This window comes from Pempheris klunzingeri, chromosome 5 (genome assembly GCF_042242105.1).
Source record: "Pempheris klunzingeri isolate RE-2024b chromosome 5, fPemKlu1.hap1, whole genome shotgun sequence".
In the NCBI taxonomy this organism is placed as follows: domain Eukaryota; kingdom Metazoa; phylum Chordata; class Actinopteri; order Acropomatiformes; family Pempheridae; genus Pempheris; species Pempheris klunzingeri.
This window is the reverse complement of record NC_092016.1, coordinates 3,303,340-3,325,821: the sequence shown is the minus strand read 5'-3', so window position 1 is coordinate 3,325,821 and position 22,482 is coordinate 3,303,340. Positions and strand designations below refer to the sequence as shown.

Below are 22,482 nucleotides of genomic sequence, written 5' to 3'. Positions count from 1 at the left end.
AGACAAGTATATATATATACTATAACTTTCCTAAAATGATGATGTTTTTATACTAGCTAGATAACCTGAGTTTATTCTGTCCACTTGTTAAACATGTTGGTAGGACAAAGATACTTCCAGCTGGTTTTTTATTCACTAAACAGCAGGATAATTACAGCCCCAGTAAACCACAACCATTAACAACACAATTAAAGGCTCAGACCCTGTAACGTCCCACCTTTTCTCTTTAAGGCAAGTAAACCTGAATGTTCGGCCTGAGCTGCTTGTTGCTGCTTGTAAACTATTTGGCTGGAGGCTGAAGGGAGGAGGCCCGTAGAGAGAAAACTGACACCCCCTATACTGCATCAGCATACTATATATATGTGTGTATGTATGTATGTATATATATATGTGTGTGTGTGTGTGTGTATGTATATATACAGTGCATCCGGAAAGTATTCACACCCCTTCACTTTTTCCACATTTTGTTATGTTACAGCCTTATTCCAAAATGGATTAAATTCTTTTTTTTCCTCATCAATCTACACACAATAACCCATAATGACGAAGTGAAAAAAGTTTTTTAGAAATTTTTGTAAATGTATTAAAAATAAAAAACTGAAATATCACATGTACATAAGTTTTCACACCCTTTGCTATGACACTCAAAACTGAGCTCAGGTGCATCCTGTTTCCACTGATCGTCCTTGAGATGCTTCTACAACTTGACTGGAAAAAAAGAATTTAATCCATTTTGGAATAAGGCTGTAACATAACAAAATGTGGAAAAAGTGAAGGGGTGTGAATACTTTCCGGATGCACTGTATATATATGTGTGTGTGTGTATATATATATATATATATATATATATATATATGTATATATATACATACATGTAGAGATGCATCTGAAACGCCTCCTACTGAAATGATCACTTCATATTAAAAATGAGAGTCAGAAGCCAAACATTAACCATCTTCTGACAAGGGTTTTCTATTAACACTAAATTGGTGCCGTTTGTGTGCAAACTGTAGAGTTTATAGTTTAATAAAGTTTATAGTTTTTACTTTAGGCTTCATATTATAATTTACAATGTGGAGGTTGATCAAACACTGTTGCCCATAAAGTTGGAATAATTGTTCAATACCCCCAATTTAGTTAAAGCCTGAATACACAGTCTGCAAAGGTTCATTGTGGTTTAAGTTTCACTGTGATCTGTTTGGAAGAGTTTGATCAATAAAGTTGAGAAGATATAAACTTTATTGATCAAGAATAAATCACATTGTCACAATCATTTCATGAGAAGAGGTGAAAAACATTTTATTCCAACTTTATGGGCAACAGTGTAGTTGTGCTGCTAATGTAAGTAATGCTTCACTGTGCACTGCTAATGTGGGGCAGCTTATTATTTCTATATAATCTATAAACATATATTGTTGAGGTGACATTGTGAATGTGACATAACTTTTTTTTAAATGTAATTTTGTTTTGTCGATATTGTGTCTATTTGTCGGATTGTGATTATGTGATGTTTGAATGTCCCGTCTTTTGTGTGGAACCAGGAAGACACGTTGTTATTTAATCATGAATATTTAATGTTGCAGACATTTAAAACCAAGTTGTCAGGGGCTTTAAGGTGATTTATTTAAACTCTTATATATTTTGTGGCTGTAAACAGGAATGGATTCACTACCTGGCTCCCCGTTTGGGGGCCTATAACAGTGAAAAACGTCATTGTGCCTTTAGTTTCCACTAGTTTATTATTTATTGTTTGAATGTAACGTTGTAAATTTCCCCATCGTGGGACTAATAAAGGAATATCTTATCTTAGTTTCTCAAACAGAAGAACACTGATCATCTGATCACACTGGATGTGTCACATTTGAGTCTTTATTACAATATCAATATAAACAACATGATAAAAAAGTACATAACGTATAAACCAACTACAAAAACATTTGTTCACACTAGAAAACTGCTTCACACTGGTGCTCGTCCTGAGGCGTCAGAGGCTGATAGTGTTTGACTTGACGTCTGAAATTTACATCAGCCTCGTTCAACTAAAACTGTACATGCATATGAGAGACTGTCACTTCTTACCACTGGTGGTTTTTATCCCTCCATCAACTGTGACAAACTTGTAAACAAGAGTATCTTAAAATAAAACCTAAACCCCATCAGCCCTGATTTCAAGTCATTTTCTACGCTCCCGTTCAGCTCCTTTATTCTTTATCTTTAAACTAAACTAAGCTACAGCATCGCTTTGCCCCGTGGCCACATCCTCACTAAAAAACAGCCGACACCCGTCCTCATGGCTAAAAATACCGGCACGCACACCGAGCGGCTGCTTCTGCAAACAGATGGAGCTTTCAGGATGCGTTCTGGTGTTTGGCCTCAATATGAGACTCTCAGGGGGCGAGAACAGGGTCGACCTCCACAACCGGAGGAGCCCTGGAAGGACAAAAGGATGTTTTTGGGTTTAAATCCCACTGCGGCTCCTGATTTTGGACAAAATAAAAAGACCCTCCAAGTGACCTGTTTCAGGCTGCATCATGCAAGTCCATGCTTTGATGAGCCTTTTCCACTTGGCACTGTGTGTGTGTGTGTGACTGAGCTGTACTTTCAGGCCTCTACAGGGGCGCTGGGGGAAGGCTCGGTGAGAGCGGGGGCTGTGAAGCTGACTCGGACGTCCCGGGGGTAAAAACCCTGAAGAACCCCGTCCACGACAACGTCTGGGAGGTCTGAAAGACAGAGCTCAGGGTTTATGGCTGCCGCGCTTTTGTCCCCATCTTCTCAGTGTTGAAGTGTTCGCTCCTACCTGATGTGCCGTCAGAGATGTAAGGATCCTGAAAGAATCCCATCACTCGCTGATGTGGTAGTTGATAACTGAGGAAACAGACGTCACAGTTCTTCAAAATTATGTGTAAACCAATAACAACTGTTATCGTTCCTGTCAGTAAGTGTAAGTGCACTTATGTTTAGTTTGAATAATGAATGATAAGTGATAATAAATGACTCAATAAATAAATCTATAGGCCTCTAAAGGCACCAAAGATGATATTAAGAATAAATGTAGCCATTTATAATTCACAAAACATTTCTTTTTTTAAAAAACAAGACAGTACTACACAGATACATTTTTATTTCTTTAAAATATATTTTTTAAATTTATTTCTATTTTTTCTGATTTATTTCTATTTTCATAAATATTTTTTTTCCTGGTCTTTGTCTTTGCTGTTGTCTGTACTGATATAATACTGATATTATTTTGAACTGAAAAATGAATTAAAAAAATGAAATGATGAAAAAAAAAATTTCTATTTCTGTTTAAATTTGCTTCTGAATTTATTTAAATTAGTATTTTATAATTAATTTATGTTCCTATCTAATTTATCCTTTTAAATGCACATAAATAAAATAAAGAAATACAATTAAAAATTCACAAATTAGTTCATAAAATGGAAAATCAAAAGGGAAAGTACATAAATAGGGGAATGAATATAAAAGGTAAATAAATACAGAGGCAAATTATCACAAAAATCAATTTATGTATCATTTTCTAAACCAATTACCGCCGACATTTATTGTAAATATTATTTTTGGTGCATTCAGTGCACACTTTAATGGCATATTAACTGAGTCTTTATATATCTGTATACAAAATATTGGTGTTGCAGAGACAAGAAGAAGGTGGCAGCTCACAAATACAGAGAAATGAGTTTACCTGTAATCCTGACTGTCCAGCTCTTCCAGCGATCTGAAATGAGCACAAAGAACTATTACAGACGTCAAAATGAATTACAGATGCAATTCTATGATACAGACGTCCTTTTGTTTAGAAAGTTACTGTTATTAGTTATTAACTTTTTACAAGCAGGATAAATCAGCTTGTTTATCATTTGGTTTTGGACAAAAACGAGCAGATGCAGCCTGGACTGAACTAACAGGTGTGCTGCTATACATCTGTACATGTATCCCTTATTATTGCTGCTGCTGCTCCACAACACGCCGAGAAATGTGTTCAAAGTTTTATTCTGTTGCTGCATTGCCCCCGATCCTAAAATAGAGGAGCTAAATGTGGCAGCGTGTCCAGCATCTCTGGGTGCAGCCAGAGGAGACTCACTCCATGCTGCTGATCTTGTTCCCCGTGTGGAAGTGTTTCACATGCAGGAAGTCCAGCAGCACCTGCGGCACGTCTTCGTACTGATAGATGATCTCCTGGCCGACGGGGAACAATCACGACACGTTAAATCAGATTTTTGATTAAAACAATCTCGGGGGCCGCCTTCGTCCGAGAGACATGGATGAAATTAAAGTCCCCAGTGATTTCGGGGAGAGCCGGTGCATTGTGGGAACATTATGACCTTCTTGTGGCGACACATAAAAACCTCCAAACTTCCTCCATAACGTCTTCTCTTGCAGAGCGTCACCATCGATTCTGTCTGGATAATAACTGTTCAGCTGGGAAGGACATTTTTAGTTTAGCAGCTACAATTATCTGAGAAGGGGAAGTTCATTTAACTACTTTGTTATTCTGAGATGCTTTAGTGTCACATGCTGGTAGTAGCACTGTGTGGAAAGCTACTAAACCTGGGGATTATCAGCTAGTAGGAACCTTTGTGCTGGTCGGCTGCTACTGTGATTGTCAGATTAGTTCTTTTTCATTTGTGAAAAAGCAAGAATATAACTTGAAATAACAAAAATATAGCTTCAATTTTGAGTTGGGTTCGTCTCTAACCTGACAGAATCTTCCTGGTACTAACGCGTTTTAAAGGATAACTCCTGTATCTTAAACCTGGGCTCTGTTTTTAGATATTTTGTGTTTGAAATGACTAGTAGGTACAAAAACCATTGGAACTGACCCAGTAGATCGTCTCAGCCAGTAACGGCTGTAATGTAACCCTCTGGGTAATTGCATCAAATCAAAGTATGTCCACTAAAAGTGCTTGTAACAGAATCAGATTGTTATTTTAAGTGTCTGACAACATTACGGAAAAAGATCCCTGCAAGGATAAAGAAACCAGAAACTCCTGTTAAATCGCTCTCTTCACATCCACCAGACTCCATTGAAAAAAACAGTAATTTTACCTTGCAGAACACCGGAGTGGGCTGGTCTACTGCTGCCTTGATGGATTAATCTGCTTGTGTCATTGTGTGTTACACAGACATTGTGTTGGATCCAAGCAAACACCAAACTCACACAAAGTAACTGAAAGCAGCAGCAGACCAGCAGCTAAAATCAGTGTTTGTCAACGGAGGCTGGTGTTGAACAAAAAAGATCTAACAGGTGTGTCTCTGAATAACAATCTGAGCCCGTCAGTGGGAAAACAAGCACTTTTCCTGAATGTAATTTGATCTGGTGCAATTCACTAGTGGGATTAGATTACAGCCATTGTTCACCGCCTGTTCTCGGCTGCTGGCGGAGGTGATCGACTGGACCGTTATGGGCCGAACTCTACCTCTGACACTGGTAGGAGCTTTAGGTCTTCATGTAGGTTATTATCCAGGTTATTCTAAGGCCAAAGCTTAAACAGCCTCCTGCACGCTCTCAGAGAAACTTCATTTATTTATAGATTCTACATGTTCTACTCTGTGGTTTATACACTTGTTTGTTACTTCACTCCTTTGGGTGGACACCTGGATGAGTTACCTGGATGTAGTCCTCCAGCTCCTGCCTCCTCTGCTCCAGAGGTTTGGTCCTCAGGTGCTGGTTCCTTTTGCTCGGAAAGTCTGGAGTCTGGATGATCTTCCTGAGCTGCAGATACCACAAGACACGACACACAAACCTTCAGACTGTCTGTGGTGCTCAGAAAGTGTGCTACTACTCTGTTGTGTACTTGCAAGATTCAAGATGTTATAACAGTAAATATAAAACAGTCAAACCCACAGTGTGGTGGTGATCTCACTGCTATTGTAATATTAAATCTGAAGAAATCTTTCTATTATTTTTACTCCTCATGTTGTTTCCACCCCCAGCGTGTATATTTAGAAATGCAGGAGACCATCAGAGTGTGTCACTTGATGCTACGACGACGTGTTGTCACGAACAGTAAGCAGTTATTCACCAAATTACACGTTAAACCTACTTTTCTGTGGACAGTCTGGAATTCGCGGTTTCTTCTGAGCACATAGTGTTTTCTCCCGTTAAACAAGACTTCGACTCTGAAAAGCTGCAAACAAAAGACAGAAGGAGACACAAGAGGATTTAATCACATGTAGTCATTTAGTGGATTCAGTGTTCGTCAGGTTGGACGTTTAAAGTCGACCGGGAAGTGTGTCCTGTTCTTTTTAAGTCTTACCTGGATCACGATTACAAAGAGATTAAGAAGACAAACACCACATAAATGTTTGCCACACTTCTGCTTCTGTAGATTTCTTTTTGTAAACAGCATAATAAAGTCAGTTTAAATGAGGAATTTAAGATTAAGGACTTCAATCGACTTGACGTTAAAAAAAAAAAAAGAAAAAAGAGTATATGATGGAATATTTTGCAATTTTGGGATCCATATAAGCTCTGTGTGTTTGTGGGTTATTCTTAAACTCTTCTCCACCAGGAGGGGCTACAGGCCGAAGATTTTATTCACAGGAAATGGGAGCAAATAAATGAGCGGCTTCAGCTTATTCCAGCTGTGCACATGAATGACTTTTATCTCCCTTCACCACCTTTCAAACACATTTAAATCACCTCAGTGCACTGTATTTATGTCAGGATGTGTATTCCTGGTTATCAAAACATTAATATTGAGATATGACTTATAATGTCCTGGTTAACTTTAGATCCTGTAGATAAACTACTGCTTTATTAAACACTTTTATAACAACCAACAGCTCTAAGACCTGAAGAAGAAGTACCCAGAATTAAAGTGCTAGTACCACACTGTGGAAATACTCCGCTGCAAGTTAAAGTCCTGCACTCGAGACCTTACTGAAGTGTGTAAGTATCATCAGCTACATCTACATGAAGTATGAAGAGTAAAAGCACTCATGTTGCAGTAAAACGTTCTCTGTCAGTGTTTTTCTGTTATATCTGATGTTTCTGGATTCATATCACTGCTGCATTAATGTCTATGTTGACTTTTACTGCTGTAAATGTTCAAGGTTAGGCTGATTTTTACTACTTTATATCTTATAGGGTAATTTATCCTATGTCATCATATGTTTATTAAATAGTTTATTTAACTCAAGACGTAGGAGGACGTTTTCCTCCCATAAAGGAACACTTCATTCTTCAGCTGACAGACAGCTGTAGCGTAAAAGTACAATAGTTTACATGGAGTAGAGGTATAAGGGAGCATAGAGTGTCAATACTCTAAGTAGGACTACTTCAAATGTTTACCCAAACTGGTAGTTTGCATATTTTACAGTTTGTTTCCTGTATGAGGGGCTTATCATAGTTAATGTGTTACTTAAAGGAGGTTTGAAGGAGCAGGCAGGAGTCCCAGCACAGACGGGGGCAGCAGGAAAAGCTATTTCACCACTTTCCAATTGGAACCGGCGCAGTTATATCACTCTCTTCACAGCCGCCAGACTCCATTGACAAAAACAGTGATTTTAACTCGCAAGAACGCAGGAGTTTCTGGTCTACCGCTGCTTCGTTCAGTGAGTTTGCTTGTGTTTGTATGTGACTTTGGTGTTTTAAACAGGTTACTCCTGTTTCAAACTAATGTATTAAAACACCAAAGTCATAGAAACTAGACTTCCAACTCCCGTTTTCTTCACGGCAAAAGTACGGTTTTTGTCAATGGAGTCCGGTGGGTTTGAGGAGAGTGATTTAACAGCTTTGGACGAGCTGGCAACGTTAAGTGGTGAAAATACTCTAAATGTTGCACACACTTAAACTGATACTGATGTGTTTAAAAGGTGGGCCTTGTTTTAGGTGGCTGCCCCCGTCCACAGCTGCACATTGCTTAGCGTCCATGCTGTGAGTCCCCCATTTTAGTTTAATGTCCTCATCGTGGGTCAGCTGGAGTAAATTCCCCAGGCGAGTGTCAACTCTTTAGCACTTTAACATGTAGCTGTAAATATGAGTTATTACAAATTACTAGTCGACTGTTCAGTGGAAGTCTGACTGGTTTCACTTCAGTTTCCTACATTCAGCTGAGTTTACCATCACACAAACAGACGAGCACAGAAAACTGCAGTAGTTTTCTTGTTCAGTTAGTTTGTGTTAGTCCTGTTTCAAAGTAATGTATTAAAACACAAAACTGTGGTACAGTTATTAAACCGAGACACCACATGTGCTCATTTCACCCTTTTTCTTTGCTTTAATAACATCATATGTTCAACTAGAGAAGACCTCCTCAGTCAAAGCTCAGAGGTAAATAAACTTAATGAAATTATGTATATTTTGCCTCTTAAATACAAAATATACATGAATGAATGACTTTTTTACGTCCATTTTGTGAGTTTATATAAGTTTTAGGTGAACGTGTCACTATCATGGAGGAATGTTATTACATTTACTCAAAAACTGCAGCGAAGAACAATATTATAATATATTATGTATATAATAGATTCTGTTTTAAGCAATATTATACAATTACAGAAGGAATATTTGACCTTTTACTCCTCTACATTTCCTAACAGGTTAAGTTTTTTTTAGATTAAGAGTTCACACATGATCGGTTTATAAAGTATCAGACCAACATATGATATACTTAAATTTATACAACAGCTTACACATTAATGCACCAATTATAATAATAATCCAACAGAATAATATCATCATCTGTATAACAAACACGCTCACTTTTTAGCCTTTAAGTGCATTTTCTAATCCAATCCAATTAAGTCGTTTTATGGTCATATGACCGGATGAAAATAAGTATGTGGTGTTTTAAAGACTAAAAGTAGATAAATAGAGAAAGAAAAGGAGATTAAGAGCATTAAAAAAGAATATTTACCGATAATACTTGTGTCATTTTGATTATTTACTATTGAGAGAGAGCTGTGTTCTTACTTTTACTCACAGTGAGTAAGTTAAGCCCCTGAGTGCATGCAAAGGCACGCCTGGAGGTGTGTGAGCATGACAAACATATTTTTTTACTTACTTTTCAGTGGTAGACATTTTTTTGAAGCACTTGAACTCCTGGACGACACTGAACTTTAGTTAGTTTCTAACCTCACACACAAAACATAGAACGACATGATGAAATGTGATGAATTGTTAAAGATTTAGCAGCTAAAAAGTGAAACAGTAAAAACACTTGGCTCAAAGCGCAGCACTGAATTACTGTTTAAATGATAACGCATCAATATTCAGTTCACAACAGAGGGCATCCTGCAGAATCAGTACTTTTATACTCACTGATGTTTATTGCCAGTGCTTCTGTACATTAAATCTAACAGGACAGTGAACGCAGCAGTATTTACACACTGTGTTACTGCTGCTGTGCCAGACTCCATTGTAATAATCACAGTTTTAAGGGATTTCTTCCACCTCCGGTGTGAAATGATCTCCCTTTCACTCCTCCTGCAGGTTACCTGGCTCACCTGACGTCACAGTTCACCTTCACAACTGTGTAAGTGAAGTGTGAAGTGTGAAGACGACCTACAGCAAAGCATGAAGTAAAACAGGGAGTGTGGGCTGCAGGGGGGGCAGAGTAAGAGCTTTAAAGGTGCTGAGGGAGGAGAAACGAGTTGGACAAGAGATCAATCAGGGTCCTCACCTTTCTGGACTTCCCGGACTCATCCACTTCCCTCTCCATGGAGGGTATCGATACTTGGATCATGTTTCCTTCTCCCCTCCTCCAGCACTGAGGCTCTGAGCTTCACCCTCCGTCGCAGACCCGCAGCTCTGCGCACACTGACCCGGACCTCCGCTCGCTCTTCTGCGCGTCCTGGAGCTGGAAAAAACAAAAAGCGCGTCTGTTTTCGGTCTGCTTCCTCCTGCTGCTCCACCTCCGCAATAATTGGACAAAACCAACCACCAGGCGCTTCCAGGGACGTTAAAGGTGCAGTCCAACATTTAGGAGTGTAGACAGTTCAAGTTCATGTTCCAAACTTTATGTGCAGTGAACATCAGTGTGGAAACTGTTTTAAACTTTAAACCCTTGAAACTTTGACCAGACATTAAAAAGAAAACAACAACAACTTTTAATTATGTCCATATTTTCATTTTAAATGTTCACTTTTGGTGCTTTATAGTACAAATACTAAACTAAACTAAGCACGAGAATCAGAAGAGAACCATAGAGGAGCTTTACCGCCTTTTTCTCCTTTTAGCTCTGTGTTTGGTCTCCACCGCACTGACTCCTGGGGTAAATATCTGACCCCTCAGCTCTGTAACTGTGTCTGTCTGCTGTTTGATGCTGAGCAGGAGCAGTACAGCCAGTATATCAGAGCTCTTCCACTTTAAACAGGCGAAACAATAAGCTGAAAGACACTAAAATGCTGAGATGAGCTGCAGGGTCGGAGGTTATTACCTGTGGGTTTGTCTCTTAAGAGCGACACCTTTATCATTACAGTCATTTGATACATTATTAATATAAAATGTTCATTACAGCAGTTTTAAATATATTTATATGGAGAAATCAGCCTATAAAATGTCATGTGTGTGTGTTTCTAAATTGTAAAACATTAACTCCCCCTAAAAAATATGGTTGAGCTACTGGTATAGTAAATAAATATCCAATTACATTTAATGGTGCAAATTTGATGTTTTTTAAATTATGTATATATGTTTTAGTAGTAAAGCCTCTTCTGTAGTATCATCAGTATAAACAGTCCATAAATGAACCAGTGCAGCTGTCAGTCTCACAATAAGGACATTATAAAGAACCAATGCTTGAATAAATCATCTTAATTTACTATCTTTGATTTCATAACCTGAAAAAAAACAAACAAACATCTGGACGTGGCCTAAATATTCTTCTTCTAACAGCAAAGTAAGAACAAGATATCAGCTGTATTCTTTATTTAATATTAATTAAAGGTCCACTCACTAGTTATTTCCACTTGCAGCATATAACAGTTTAATTCTTCTTCTTCTACACGACAACAACTGAGGAAACTTAATCTAGTAGTTTGTAAGTGGAGCTTGAGTTATGGTTTCTTTGTCAAACTACTTTTCCCAAAGTTCAGAATAAACCTTCATGAAAGACACTATCCACATAAAGCCTCGATTATCAAACCCTTGTTACTCCAATATTTATCTAAAACAGTCTATCGAGGCCGTGGAAACTGTACATTTTGAGTAAAAAGGAGAATAAAGTCGAGGCCACTTGGTTTAAAAATGACATCACGTCACTTTCAAATCCAGGTTCACTTCCCACTGTGTGAAACACAAAGTAAAACATATCCAGCTCACTGGGGATGAAAAGGGATGTAAACCCAACCACAGAACACAGAACTGTGCCCACAGGCTCAAAACCCCAACCAGACTTTGTTCAGTGAGGAATCAGTAGTGTCACGTTGCACCCTGGGATCTTTAGGAGTTAAAATATTCAAAGTTAACAATCCTCTGCCACTTCTTTTTTTTCCTTTCACCACTTACGGCTCATTTTCCACATGTTGCTCTCAGCCAGAATCACATGCTCAGTCTGTGACCTGTCGTCATGAGATTTATATCTTCCCATCCCGGTTGTTGCTCACTATCTACGAGGACAGGGGAGCTTACTTAAGCAGCTCTTTGGGAGGATGTGTGACCTTACAGAGTCATGGATCACAGCTTGGTAAAAATATAACAGCACGTCTGCGTCACCATCGTGTTTTACTATGCGAGGCCCTGAAACTCCCGCCGTCAGCAGATACAGGCCGTACACATTAACAAAAAGGAAGTCGGTCTCTATTTTGTGGCTGTGACAGATGGTTCAAGCTTTAGTGTTATCAGCTTCTTTAAAAGTTCATTATTCTTTATTTGTTTCTGTGTTGGATTGGACTCCAACGAGAGTTTAAAAGGGTTTATAGTTCACGGCAGAACTTCAAGCCTCATAAAAGACAGTTAACTTCTCCTGATCTGTCGCACGAGGGTTTCATCATGACATCAGTTAGCTACTCTGTGAATTTCTTGGCTTAAAAACCAGGCGGGAAAGTTTCTGTCACTCATTTGTTGCTGAGAGTTAGAGGATCGATTCTGCTCTCATCTGGAGACAGTTAGCTTAGCTTAGCATAAAGACTGGAAACAGGTAGAAACTGCTAGCCTGGTGCAGTGTGGGTATCAGATGTGATGTGAGCGATCTCACATTAATCTCTCTCACCAAGATAATGATGGAGGACGTCTGCACTGAGCCTGAACTATTATTCCCAGACTGCAGTGAGACATTAGCGCAGAATCAAATGCAGAATTTAAACAGCTTCCCAAACTTTCTGACATACAGACGGTCATAATGTCCGTCTGTAAATACAAGCCCAAGCACATCTGGTCAAACAACGACACAAAAACGTGTCATTTTCACATTTTGGTTTTTCTATTTAACAAACAAGATAAAACATGTTAATCCTTTTTCATGTGTTCTCATGTTGGATTGGACTTTTTACTATATTTTATTGGATCCAGTGAGTTTTAAAGGGTTTATTTACACCATAAAAGACAGCTAGCTAAGCTAAGCTAAGCTGAGCTAAACTGCCAGTGTCGTTTGGATTCTAAGTCTCACCAGTAAACCTTGTTTTAACTCAAGGCATCCTGTCATCTGCAGAACCGAGCTTTTACAAACTGGAAGACAGTTGTGCATGTCAGCCGACTTGTTACTAACTTTAAACTTTTAAAGTTTAGCTTACACTTAAATACCTCAAAGCTAAGAGTTTATGAGCCGCACAGCAGCATCAGACTTTGGACAGAGCGTCCGACCCTTTTTATGTGCCCTTGTGTCACTGAAGATTAATTTATACAGACAAAAAAAGAGTAAAGTGTGGAAAAATACATAATGAATGTAGAAGAACGGCATTCTTGTTAGCTCGTCTGTGGGGGCAACAAGTTGGGAGCCATGAACTTTATTTTAAAGCTCCCATTCCTCACATTTAGAGAAGTTTTATATTTTTAGATCTTATCATTTATTGTTACATGTTCGCATTTCCACACATTAAGTAATTTTCTTATGTGGCTTATTTCCACTTTTTCCTAAATTCTTCCGCACTGACTGGGACACAAATTGAAGTGGAGATTTAATCTTGAGAACCGGATGCTGTTTGAAGTTGTTTTACACGAGAAGGACAAGGAGGGATTTTGTATTTTGACGTGTAAATTCCTCCTCTCTCAAGCTCTTCTCAGAGGAATGTCAAGTCATTCACAGACATACCAGCTGGTCCGAGGAGCGTGATGCAATTTGTCAGAGCCACTGGGTGAATGAAAGAAAGCACTGTCATCCAGAATAACTGTGTTAGCTGACGCATTCTTGACCCGACTGTTGTGTTTTACTGCTAGAGACTCTCCATATTTGTGCCTTCTTTAAGCTTAAACTCTGCTTTCACATAAGTCTAAGTCTGGAATAAGTTGAGCTTAGAAGTGGGTTTTTAAATCTGCATTTGAGTCTTTGTTGAATAAAGTTTTGATAATACTGTCTTCCAGTCAGCCTTTACACATCTTCTAGTTATGATCATATCTCTATTTCTTAAAAGGGAGACAAAGGCAGTATAAACCTAACGTTTTTAGTGCACTATGACAGCTTTTAATGCTCCACTAGGTTTTCTATTTGCTGTGATATAGCTGGTGATATTATCAAAGCTAAATGGTGCTTTGTTTCATCTACCTGTTAAAGGTTCAATAAGTAACTTATAAAAAAGCTTCCTCTGCCTCCTCCTAGTGCTCCACTTGCAAGAACCCACCTCTCAATGAAATGAAGCAGTGAAAACAACCAATCAGAGCCAGGAGGAGTGTCTAACACGGTCACTCTACATGCTCTCATTCCGTCAATCATCTTACAAAGCCATAAATGTAAAGTGCTCATTTACAGGCTGGTGTAGCTAATCTGCTAGCTAACATTAGCGGCAGTGGGTCTGTGAGGTCCATAGGCTGCACTGTTGGCTTCTGTGCCGCCAAATCAACATCTGCTGTATTGAAGTGGACGTGAAACTAGAAACTAAGACCATAAACTGATTAGGACAATGTTTACTGAGGTAATAAATCAGGCTCATTTTTTCATAGACTTCCATATAGTCAGATTTCTTTTTGCACCCAGCAGAGTTGCCCCCTGCTGGACATTAGCAAGAATGCAGGTTTATGTCACTGCACTGCACTGACTTCACTTTTCAGACCCACAAACTGCCTCCACCTCCACCAAACAGGGAGTGATGAGGTCCCAGAACAAACCTAAAGTGGCCCGAGAAGTCATATAAGTATACTGTTTGGTATTTTTAAAATGGCAAACACTAGATTTCACATTTAAACTTCAGCATTGCAGTTTGTCTGAAGCTATCTGGAAACAGCAGAGTGAATGATGTCTTCCAAACGGTCCACCTGACAGAGAGAGCAGGAGAAACAGTTAGAATGAGCATTAAATATTTTACCTGACACTGTTGTGATGATTTGTTGTCTTATGTTCCTCTTATTCCTCCATCACAAACCCAGCACCAGAGCTGGCCTATAAGTACTGGATTACCCTGAAAACCCACAGCAGCACGTCTGCGTCACGTTCCAGCTGTGGAGCAACACGCAGCTTTAAATCCCACCAGGAGCGTTTCAGACACACGCAGAGCGTTTTGCCTGGTTGATTAGTTGACTTATTCAGATTTGGTCATTTTCTTGTGATTTTCGGGCTTCTAACATGAGAAAAAGGGGCTATGTTTCTTTTTTTGTCTGGTTTAAATGTGTTTCTTGTGTGTATTTATAACTTGGTTGTGCAGTTGCCTACAGTCAGCAGATTAAAGTGAACCTGACCGGTTACATCTGGCCTGGTGCCACAGATTAAGACATAAAGACCATTCTTAACTATCATCCTTAACTATATTCTGCCTGTCAATAAAAGAGCTTGTTCAGCAAACCACCTCCATATAAAGGCATAAAATACACAAATGAATGAATAAAGTAGTTACTCTTTTGCACATGAGGACCATCACACAGGCCACCTCAGTGTTACCTGCTGTCCTTCTCCCACTCTGAGGTTCTTGAGCTGGTAGACAGTAACTTGCCCAACACTGTCCCCTACCAAAACACAGTCTGTCCCTCTGGCAAACAGCAGGGACGTCCACTTCGCAAAAGGTGCAGCGTGGAGCACAATGGTTGGGTACAGGCTGGAAGGAGAGGTCTGTGTTTAGTGGACACAGGATTATTTCTGGTTCATCTTTCAAATCTGGTACAAACAAAACAAACAGAGCTTGAGACACACAGCGTAGATTCTGTGTCGGTCTGACTCACAGGCTTGAATTCAAGTCCCAGATCTCCACCTGCTGTTCGTTAACGGCAGCAAATATTGTGGAGCAGTTTGGGGACCACCTGACGGCATACACGGCAGACTGGATGGACGTGAAGCTCAACACGGGGGTGGAGCGGTCCTGCTTCCACAGCTGGATGGTCCAGTCAGAGGAGCAGCTCAGGTACGCATCAGAGCAGAATGGAGACCATTCGACGTGGTTCACAGGACACTGAGGGCGAGTGAGACGTGATCTGAAGTTACAGTCATAAATCAAGTTGTAGTGATGTGTAGCAGCATCACTCAGGTCAACACAAGGCACTGCGTGTTTTTAGTTTTTGTAATTAGTTATTCAAAAGCACTCTCACCATAGAGAGGCATTGCTATATGCTGTGTGCATTTACACGCTTTCACCGAATCAAAGGTTTTCTACAGAAGGACTTACAATGTGTTTTTTGTAGGTCTCCAGAGTATTCTGGCTGTCGAAGAAGGAGAACTTCTGTATGTGACCCTCCCGTGTGCCAACCAGATAGACACCTGTATTCTGCAGGAAAAGTGAAATCCAGGAGAATTACGGGATGCATTTTCAGATGAGAGGAAACACACAACCTCATCCTGAGGACTAGGCTCAGTTTAAACCTGATTTCTGCAGCCAACTTACTGCTGGGTGGAAATCGATGCAAAGGCCGGGAGTCACTGCTGACAGCACAAAGTCTTTCTTCTTCTTTCCTGTAGCCTTCTTCTTGGGATTCTGAGCCCTCCTGAGCGTCATCAGGTCTACGAGCACATGTTTTTAGCGTAAATACAGATATTATGATTCGTGTTTTTTAGCACTGCTAGACAGCCTGCAGGGTTGCCACACATTTTCATGGACTAAACTGATTTGGAGTCCCTGCCTCATTACATGGAAGCCATTGAAAAAATATTCTCATTAAAATACTAAACTAATTTCATTAGAAATGAAAATAAATGTGCTATGTTCAATCAATGTAGTATCATTTTTTGACCATAATTTTCACTGACATTTTAAGTCAATGTGAAGAAGAAGAAGAAGACGAAGGAGGGATAGGCCATAGTTTTCAAATATTCGAATCATCGAATAGTTTCTACGACTATCGTCTGTTGTTTTGAAGAACATATTTTCCTCTGTTTTTACTGGCGCCTGTTTGTACGTCTGTCAGGAGCAGTAGATTGATACGGGGCGCTGAGATGAAGCCAGGTCTCTGTAAAGATGGCGGCACAAACAGTCTCTGTTTTTTCTTTGTCCCATTACTTTTCCAGCTTCTCTATGACCGTGAAAACTCTGTATATGAGAACATTCTCAGGGCAAATCTTATGTATATTAAGTATTTAAAAAAACATAACTAAATATAATGGCATTGTGTCTTGCCACTTGCATTCAATGTTCCAAAGTACCAACATTAATTGTTTTTAAATTCATTAGACAGGTTATGATAGAAAGTCAGGTCTGGAGATACTGAACTTGTTTGTCTGCCTTTTAAACTAAAATCTCATCTGAGCATGTTTTTCTGCAAATTATCTGAAAGAAAGTTCTAAATGATACTGTGAGGAGAATGTTTTGTATGCAGATAGAGAACAATGTCAAAGGTTGTGTCAAACTGTAATTACACAGTTGAAATCATAGCCTGTTGCAGACTACAGTACCTATGCAGTTAAGTCCTTCGCCGCAGAGGAGCCACTTGGTAATCCTGCCATCTGCTGAGACAGACACTAGAGATTCGACCCTGTCCTCCCCTGATAATCCCACCTCCTGTTTGGTCCAGATGACCTGCCACACCGGATGCAGGTGCCTTTTGGAACACTCACTACAAAACAAAAACATTAGGAAAGCTCACAGAAAAGGGATTTGGTCCAGTTGGTTTTCAACATGTGATGTGAGACTGAAATGTCTAACACACACACACACACACACACAGTCCTCACCCACCTGCTGCTGACAATACATGTCTTGTCCCGACTCTGGACATCGTAGATGGCCACAGTGCCATCAAACATCCCTACAGCCAGCTGACTGGGGTTGTAGGCTGAGAAATCCAGGGATGTCACACCGCTATGACAGTGGAAGACGCGCTCCGGCCACTGCACAGGGGACACAATTAAACATGCTGATATAATATTTTATATAACTTTTAACCAACGCACCCAGTTCACCAGACGATTTGGTGTCCTGTGTTTTGCTCAAGGGCACTTTGATATGTGGACAGGAGGAGCTGGAGACCAAACCACCAACCCAACAATCAGTCAGAGGACGATCAGTTCTACCTCAAGCCAGAGCCAGCCCATAATTTAAAAAATAATACTTCGAATGCACATAATAAAAGCATTTTCTATTATCACTCAATTTCTGGTTATACTCGAGGCTTGAGATAAGACATCTCTAAACATACCGTAGGGTTTTTGAGGGACCAGCAGCAGATCAGACCTGGTTTCAGGTTGATGAAGTCATACTCACTATAACCTACTGCCAGGAGATCCTTACAGAGAGAACAGAGCACAAACAGAGACGTACGGCACAGTGCAAGAAGTGTGTTATAATGTTTGTTACAAAGAGTGAAGGCAGCTTCGACACTGAGCAAAAAACTCCATGAAATGACGACGAGGCTGGTGTGCAGAATTTTTGCTGCCGTGTTTGGGCCGTTGGTTTTCAGCCTGTGTTACCGTGTTCTCCTTGTTCCAAGCCATGCTGGTGATGTTTTGTCCTTCGGTGAGCTCACAGCTGAAAGACCAGAGACGTTCCAGAGTCGGAGATAACAGGGTCTCCTCACCGCCCTCACTCTGTTGCTCGGCCCCAGGCTTCACCGTGCTGTTAGGGTCTTCCACAATTCACATTACTACACTGCATACCGTCTTTATTTAAACACACCTACATTTTACAGAGAGGCGGTGATAACCTGAGTGTACCTTCTAGTATGGGCAGCTGTCTGTAAGCAGCCAGCTTGGGTTGAAAGACATTTGCCAGGATGCTCCTCTCAATCACCAACAAGCTGTGCTGGAATGACTCCGACAACATGATCAGCTTTGGGTCGGGCTCTGCATTCACGCTGTTCCCATTCATCTCCATTTCTAGCAGTGAGCTAATGGTGCTGCCTGAGGAAATGAAATCTGAGGAAATGACACATGGCCGTTATTACAAAAGTAGCATTTATAAACGGAAAAAACGTTTTAAAAAAATCTCTGTAAGTATATACAGGATCTAATGCTATAAATGTAAGCACTAACTTGGACAAAAGACACAACTTTAGCAGTGTCAGAGGTTACCTGTGCCGCCTGTGCCGCTGCTGCTCTTCTCTCCTTTCTTCTCTTTATCATTGCTGGCTGTCATTGTACTCTTAGTACCCTCCTCACTATCAGGGGTTTGATTTTGGTCACAGAAAGAGTCATATATGTCCCAGACTGTAGCCATTGTACCTGTGGACGTGAGATAATTTCAGCTAACTGTGTCCTCTTTGAAAAACTGAACACTAAAAGTCCTGAACAAGAGTATTAATTCTATCTAGACACTGTAAAAAACCTTGATGGGCTGTGATGCAGTGCTTTACTGGCATTGATAAATGGAACAAATCTACTTCTACTTAAAAAAAATAAAAGATAACAAAAGAAGAATATAAATAGGACAATGAAGTCTGACCTTCTTCCACCATGACAATCTCGTCACTCTGGAACTGTTTGGTTTTAGGTGCTCCTGTCAATGTCTGCATTGAGCGCTCCACATACTTATCGTTGCCCCTTCTGTTCTTGCAAAGCTCAGCATATTCAGTGTTTCTCTCTCTGTAAGAGAAAGGTGAAAATGTCAACAACTTTTCATAACTAAAGAAGAAGAAGAGTAGGAAAAAAAAGAGAATTACATATCACTAGCTTGTATGTTTCTGTAACAGAATATAAACTGATACGCACCATTACACATACTGTACAGCAGGTGGCAGGCAATTCCCAAGTTAAAGAGATTAAGCACCACTTCCTATGTCACAGTCTATCCATGCGTTTCACATTACACATTATTTCTACTCATACTTTTTAATTAATTTGTTGTATGTGCTGCAGCTGCCCCTACAAAGTACACACTTTTGCATGCAGCATATATACAATTGCACATACAGCTGCTTTGTCATGACATTGTGCCTCGAATTTCTCTTGTTCATGCATCCGTTACAGTTCCGTCGTGTCCAGTCATCTGTCTCTACTCTCTCAGTCGATGTGACGTGTCTTCCACTGCACAGAGGATTGTGGGTCGGAGCAGCCAGGCTTGCTGGCGTACATACCGAAAAACGCGACTGGATGTAGTAAGATATGCTGATATACGTTTCCACTTTCACCTTCAGTGTTATTCTTTACCTGACCACCAGATACCTGCTCTCCATTCCCCATCATCTGACTGTCCCACCTATCTTCACATCTGTTGCCCCTTCCCTCATTTGCTCTACAGTGGCCTAACCACTCCAGCCCATATCCTCACCTGCATCCACAGTGGGAAATTAGCACCAGCCAACAACCAAATGCTTTCCAGACATTTGAATCTTTGTCTACCCTTCCCTGCCTGCCTACCTGCCTGCCTGCCAACTGTGACATCCTACACCTGTTATACATTTCAAATCTTGCCTAATATTTATGTAAACCAACAAGCAGGTGACTTCACTCACTTAACAGCTTCTGCATCACCAGCATCCTCTGACACATGTGTTGGGGGTACGTCAAGCAGTGGAATGGTATCTGTCTCAGAGAGGCAAATGTGCACTACCTCATCCAACATCTCTTCAGTCACATGTTGTTTCACATTGTCTGTTTTCCTCAGTACCTCTGGCAGGGAACAAAGTACAGAAAATACATCAAATATATACTGAGGTTCATCATCAACTGCAGTAGATGTAATTGTATTCTGCTACATATGGCAATAGTTCGTTGTATATAACAATGTAAAACTGATTTTAAATAATGGAGCATATCACAATCATCAGGAAGAAACAGTGACAAACATAATGATAATATATATTTAAAAAAAAAAGACAGAATAGTAACCGTGTGGAGCTGGGTTTTTTATAGATATGTCCCGTTTAGGAACACTATCCTCAGTCTCCATAGTCAGTGAGGCTTTGGTAGACAGGCTGGGTAGTCGGCTGCTATCCATACATGAGCTGCAAAACAGTGTTATTATTTAGTCAGAGTACATTTATATAGTCAGAAAAGTGTGGCTATATTAAGCTACAGAGAAATCAACAAAAACACACACACGTAACAAAAGAAAAATTGCAAAATATAACCATATAGGTGGATATAGATCAATTTCTATAAATCATACTTTAAGGGTGAAACTATTTTGTCAATAAATCTTTACACATGACTATTAGTGTATTTGTTCATACTTAACAGAGCTGGAGGTAAGGTAAAATACTGTTTTACTCAGTTTTCCCTGAATTTAAATGGTGTTGCACGCTCTCCACTCATCCCTTCTCATATCAGCTCCAGACCGGTCTGTACAAATGTTACCACCTGGTACCTGAAGGAGGGGACATTGGAGCTTGAAGTGGCTTTAGAGTAGTTTGATCCTGAGCTGGGAGAGATTTCATCCAGAAAGACTGTGCTTGGTTTGGGCTGCACGTGTCCCGGCTCTGCCCGATACAACGGCCGAGGAGTGACATCCTTACCCTCATCGTCCAACACCTGCAAAGACGGGAACCTCAGCATGAATCAGTCAAGCATTTAGTATATGATTGCCCCTCATCAAGTTAGTTTTGGACGCACACAGAAATGTATTCTTAATAAAGCAAATGTTAAGCAGAGCTACCACAAACAACACAACAATGAAATATGCCATTAATATAAAAAAATGCCCATTGCAACATGTCATGTGGGAGTAATGGAGGGACTGCATGCTTCATGGCTGCTGCTGATGGAAGATCATTGCATGCAGCCTGTTTCTCCGCTGGGCTGCACGGTAAGACATCATAACTACATGTGAATGTAACATGAACCTCTTGTGCTATTCTTAAACTCTTGCCTTTGCTATCTTTAATGTGTTTATTCTGTGTTTTTAAATGCACTTTTGACATAATTTTACTCATTATTTATCTGAAATTAATCACTGGACCTACCCTTTTATTATTCATCACAATGCATTTACTATTATTGTCATATTTATAATTCTTAAATTATACCATAAGGCTAAACTTTAATGTTGTTTAATGTACCCTGCAGCTAGCTAGCTGCTGAAGGGTTTGTTAATATCATTCAACAGACCATCTTTAAGTATAATATTACTACTATGGCAGAATATTAGAAATTTAAGGATACATTTAGATCACATAGATACCCGGACTGCTCTTGTGGGAGTTTGACTGAAGCTCTGGTTCCCGGTATTGAGTTTTCTATCGCTACCACCGGCAAAGATGGAGCTTCTTCGGCTTCTTGGACTTTGGCTGGCTGGGTGAGAATTATTCTTCATTGCTCGAGAAGACCTCGGAGAAAGCAAAAATAACACATCAACATGTGTTAACCGCTAGTCTGGCGTGGCCACCACTAGCTTAACTGGGCTAACTAGCTAAGCTACGAGTTAAAACTACGTGTGATGCAGAACTTACGAGCTAAGCATTGCGCTTGTTTTCTTCATTTTTTTTCACCTCCTCTCCTTACAGTAGATTAAACGCGTCTGTGTCTTTTATTAGCCAGCTAACTGAGTAACTGTATTTCGCTAACTGTTTTTAGCAGCGGGAAAATTCTTAACGGCTAAAGCTAGCTTCGCGCTATGTCGCCATGACAACATGTTATGTGCACTTCCGGGAGACATTTTGAGGCGGAAGTTTCCCAATTTACGGTAAGTGTGAAACTGATCTCAAGAGCTAAACACCCCACTTATTTTCTCAGTTTTCCCGTAGGGATACAGCTTCCTTCCCTGCAGTAGATCAAACGCGTTTGTGTCTTTTATTAGCCAGCTTATTATATTTCGCTATTTGTTTTTAGCAGCGGGGAAATTCTTAACGGCTAAAGCTAGCTTCGCGCTATGTCGCCATGACAACATGTTATGTGCACTTCCGGGAGACATTTTGAGGCGGAAGTTTCCCAATTTACGGTAAGTGTGAAACTGATCTCAGGAGCTAAACACCCCACTTATTTTCTCAGTTTTCCCGTAGTGATACAGCTCCCTTCCCTGCAGTAGATCAAACGCATTTGTGTCATTTATTAGCCAGCTAATTATATTTCGCTATTT

The 22,482-nt window shown here is 40.0% G+C and overlaps 2 protein-coding genes across 2 annotated transcripts; both read right to left on the bottom strand.

The window, feature by feature from the left end:
• Nucleotides 1-1,847: 1,847 nt before the first annotated feature.
• On the bottom strand, nt 1,848-9,715 carry snx22 (sorting nexin 22). The gene is made up of 7 exons (XM_070831202.1): nt 9,648-9,715; nt 6,066-6,149; nt 5,630-5,734; nt 4,103-4,197; nt 3,704-3,736; nt 2,798-2,865; nt 1,848-2,720 (listed from the first exon to the last, which is right to left on the bottom strand). The coding sequence occupies exons 1-7, from the start codon at nt 9,708-9,710 to the stop codon at nt 2,602-2,604; spliced, it is 567 nt and encodes a 188-aa protein (XP_070687303.1). The 5' UTR covers nt 9,711-9,715; the 3' UTR covers nt 1,848-2,601.
• A 4,611-nt stretch (nt 9,716-14,326) lies between these two features.
• LOC139201170 (dynein axonemal intermediate chain 4-like) lies at nt 14,327-20,963 on the bottom strand. The gene is made up of 15 exons (XM_070830424.1): nt 20,776-20,963; nt 20,298-20,413; nt 19,922-20,078; nt 18,913-19,052; nt 18,543-18,692; nt 18,186-18,371; nt 17,943-18,097; nt 17,672-17,758; nt 17,212-17,363; nt 16,929-17,089; nt 15,925-16,040; nt 15,709-15,807; nt 15,269-15,495; nt 14,991-15,144; nt 14,327-14,371 (listed from the first exon to the last, which is right to left on the bottom strand). Exons 1-15 carry the CDS (start codon nt 20,961-20,963, stop codon nt 14,327-14,329), a joined length of 2,133 nt encoding a protein of 710 aa, XP_070686525.1.
• Between the last annotated feature and the right edge of the window lie 1,519 nt (nt 20,964-22,482).

Coding starts and splice junctions, on each gene's coding strand:
- snx22 (XM_070831202.1), bottom strand. CDS start 9,710: ATGATCCAAGTATCGATACCCTCCATGGAGAGGGAAGTGGATGAGTCC. Junction 4,198..5,629: donor AGCTGGAGGACTACATCCAG/GTAACTCATCCA, acceptor CCCGTCGGCCAG/GAGATCATCTATCAGTACGA. Junction 3,737..4,102: donor AACAAGATCAGCAGCATGGA/GTGAGTCTCCTC, acceptor TGCTCATTTCAG/ATCGCTGGAAGAGCTGGACA.
- LOC139201170 (XM_070830424.1), bottom strand. CDS start 20,963: ATGCTGAGGTTCCCGTCTTTGCAGGTGTTGGACGATGAGGGTAAGGAT. Junction 18,372..18,542: donor CAGCGGCACAGGCGGCACAG/GTAACCTCTGAC, acceptor TCATTTCCTCAG/GCAGCACCATTAGCTCACTG. Junction 15,808..15,924: donor GCATCGATTTCCACCCAGCA/GTAAGTTGGCTG, acceptor CTTTTCCTGCAG/AATACAGGTGTCTATCTGGT.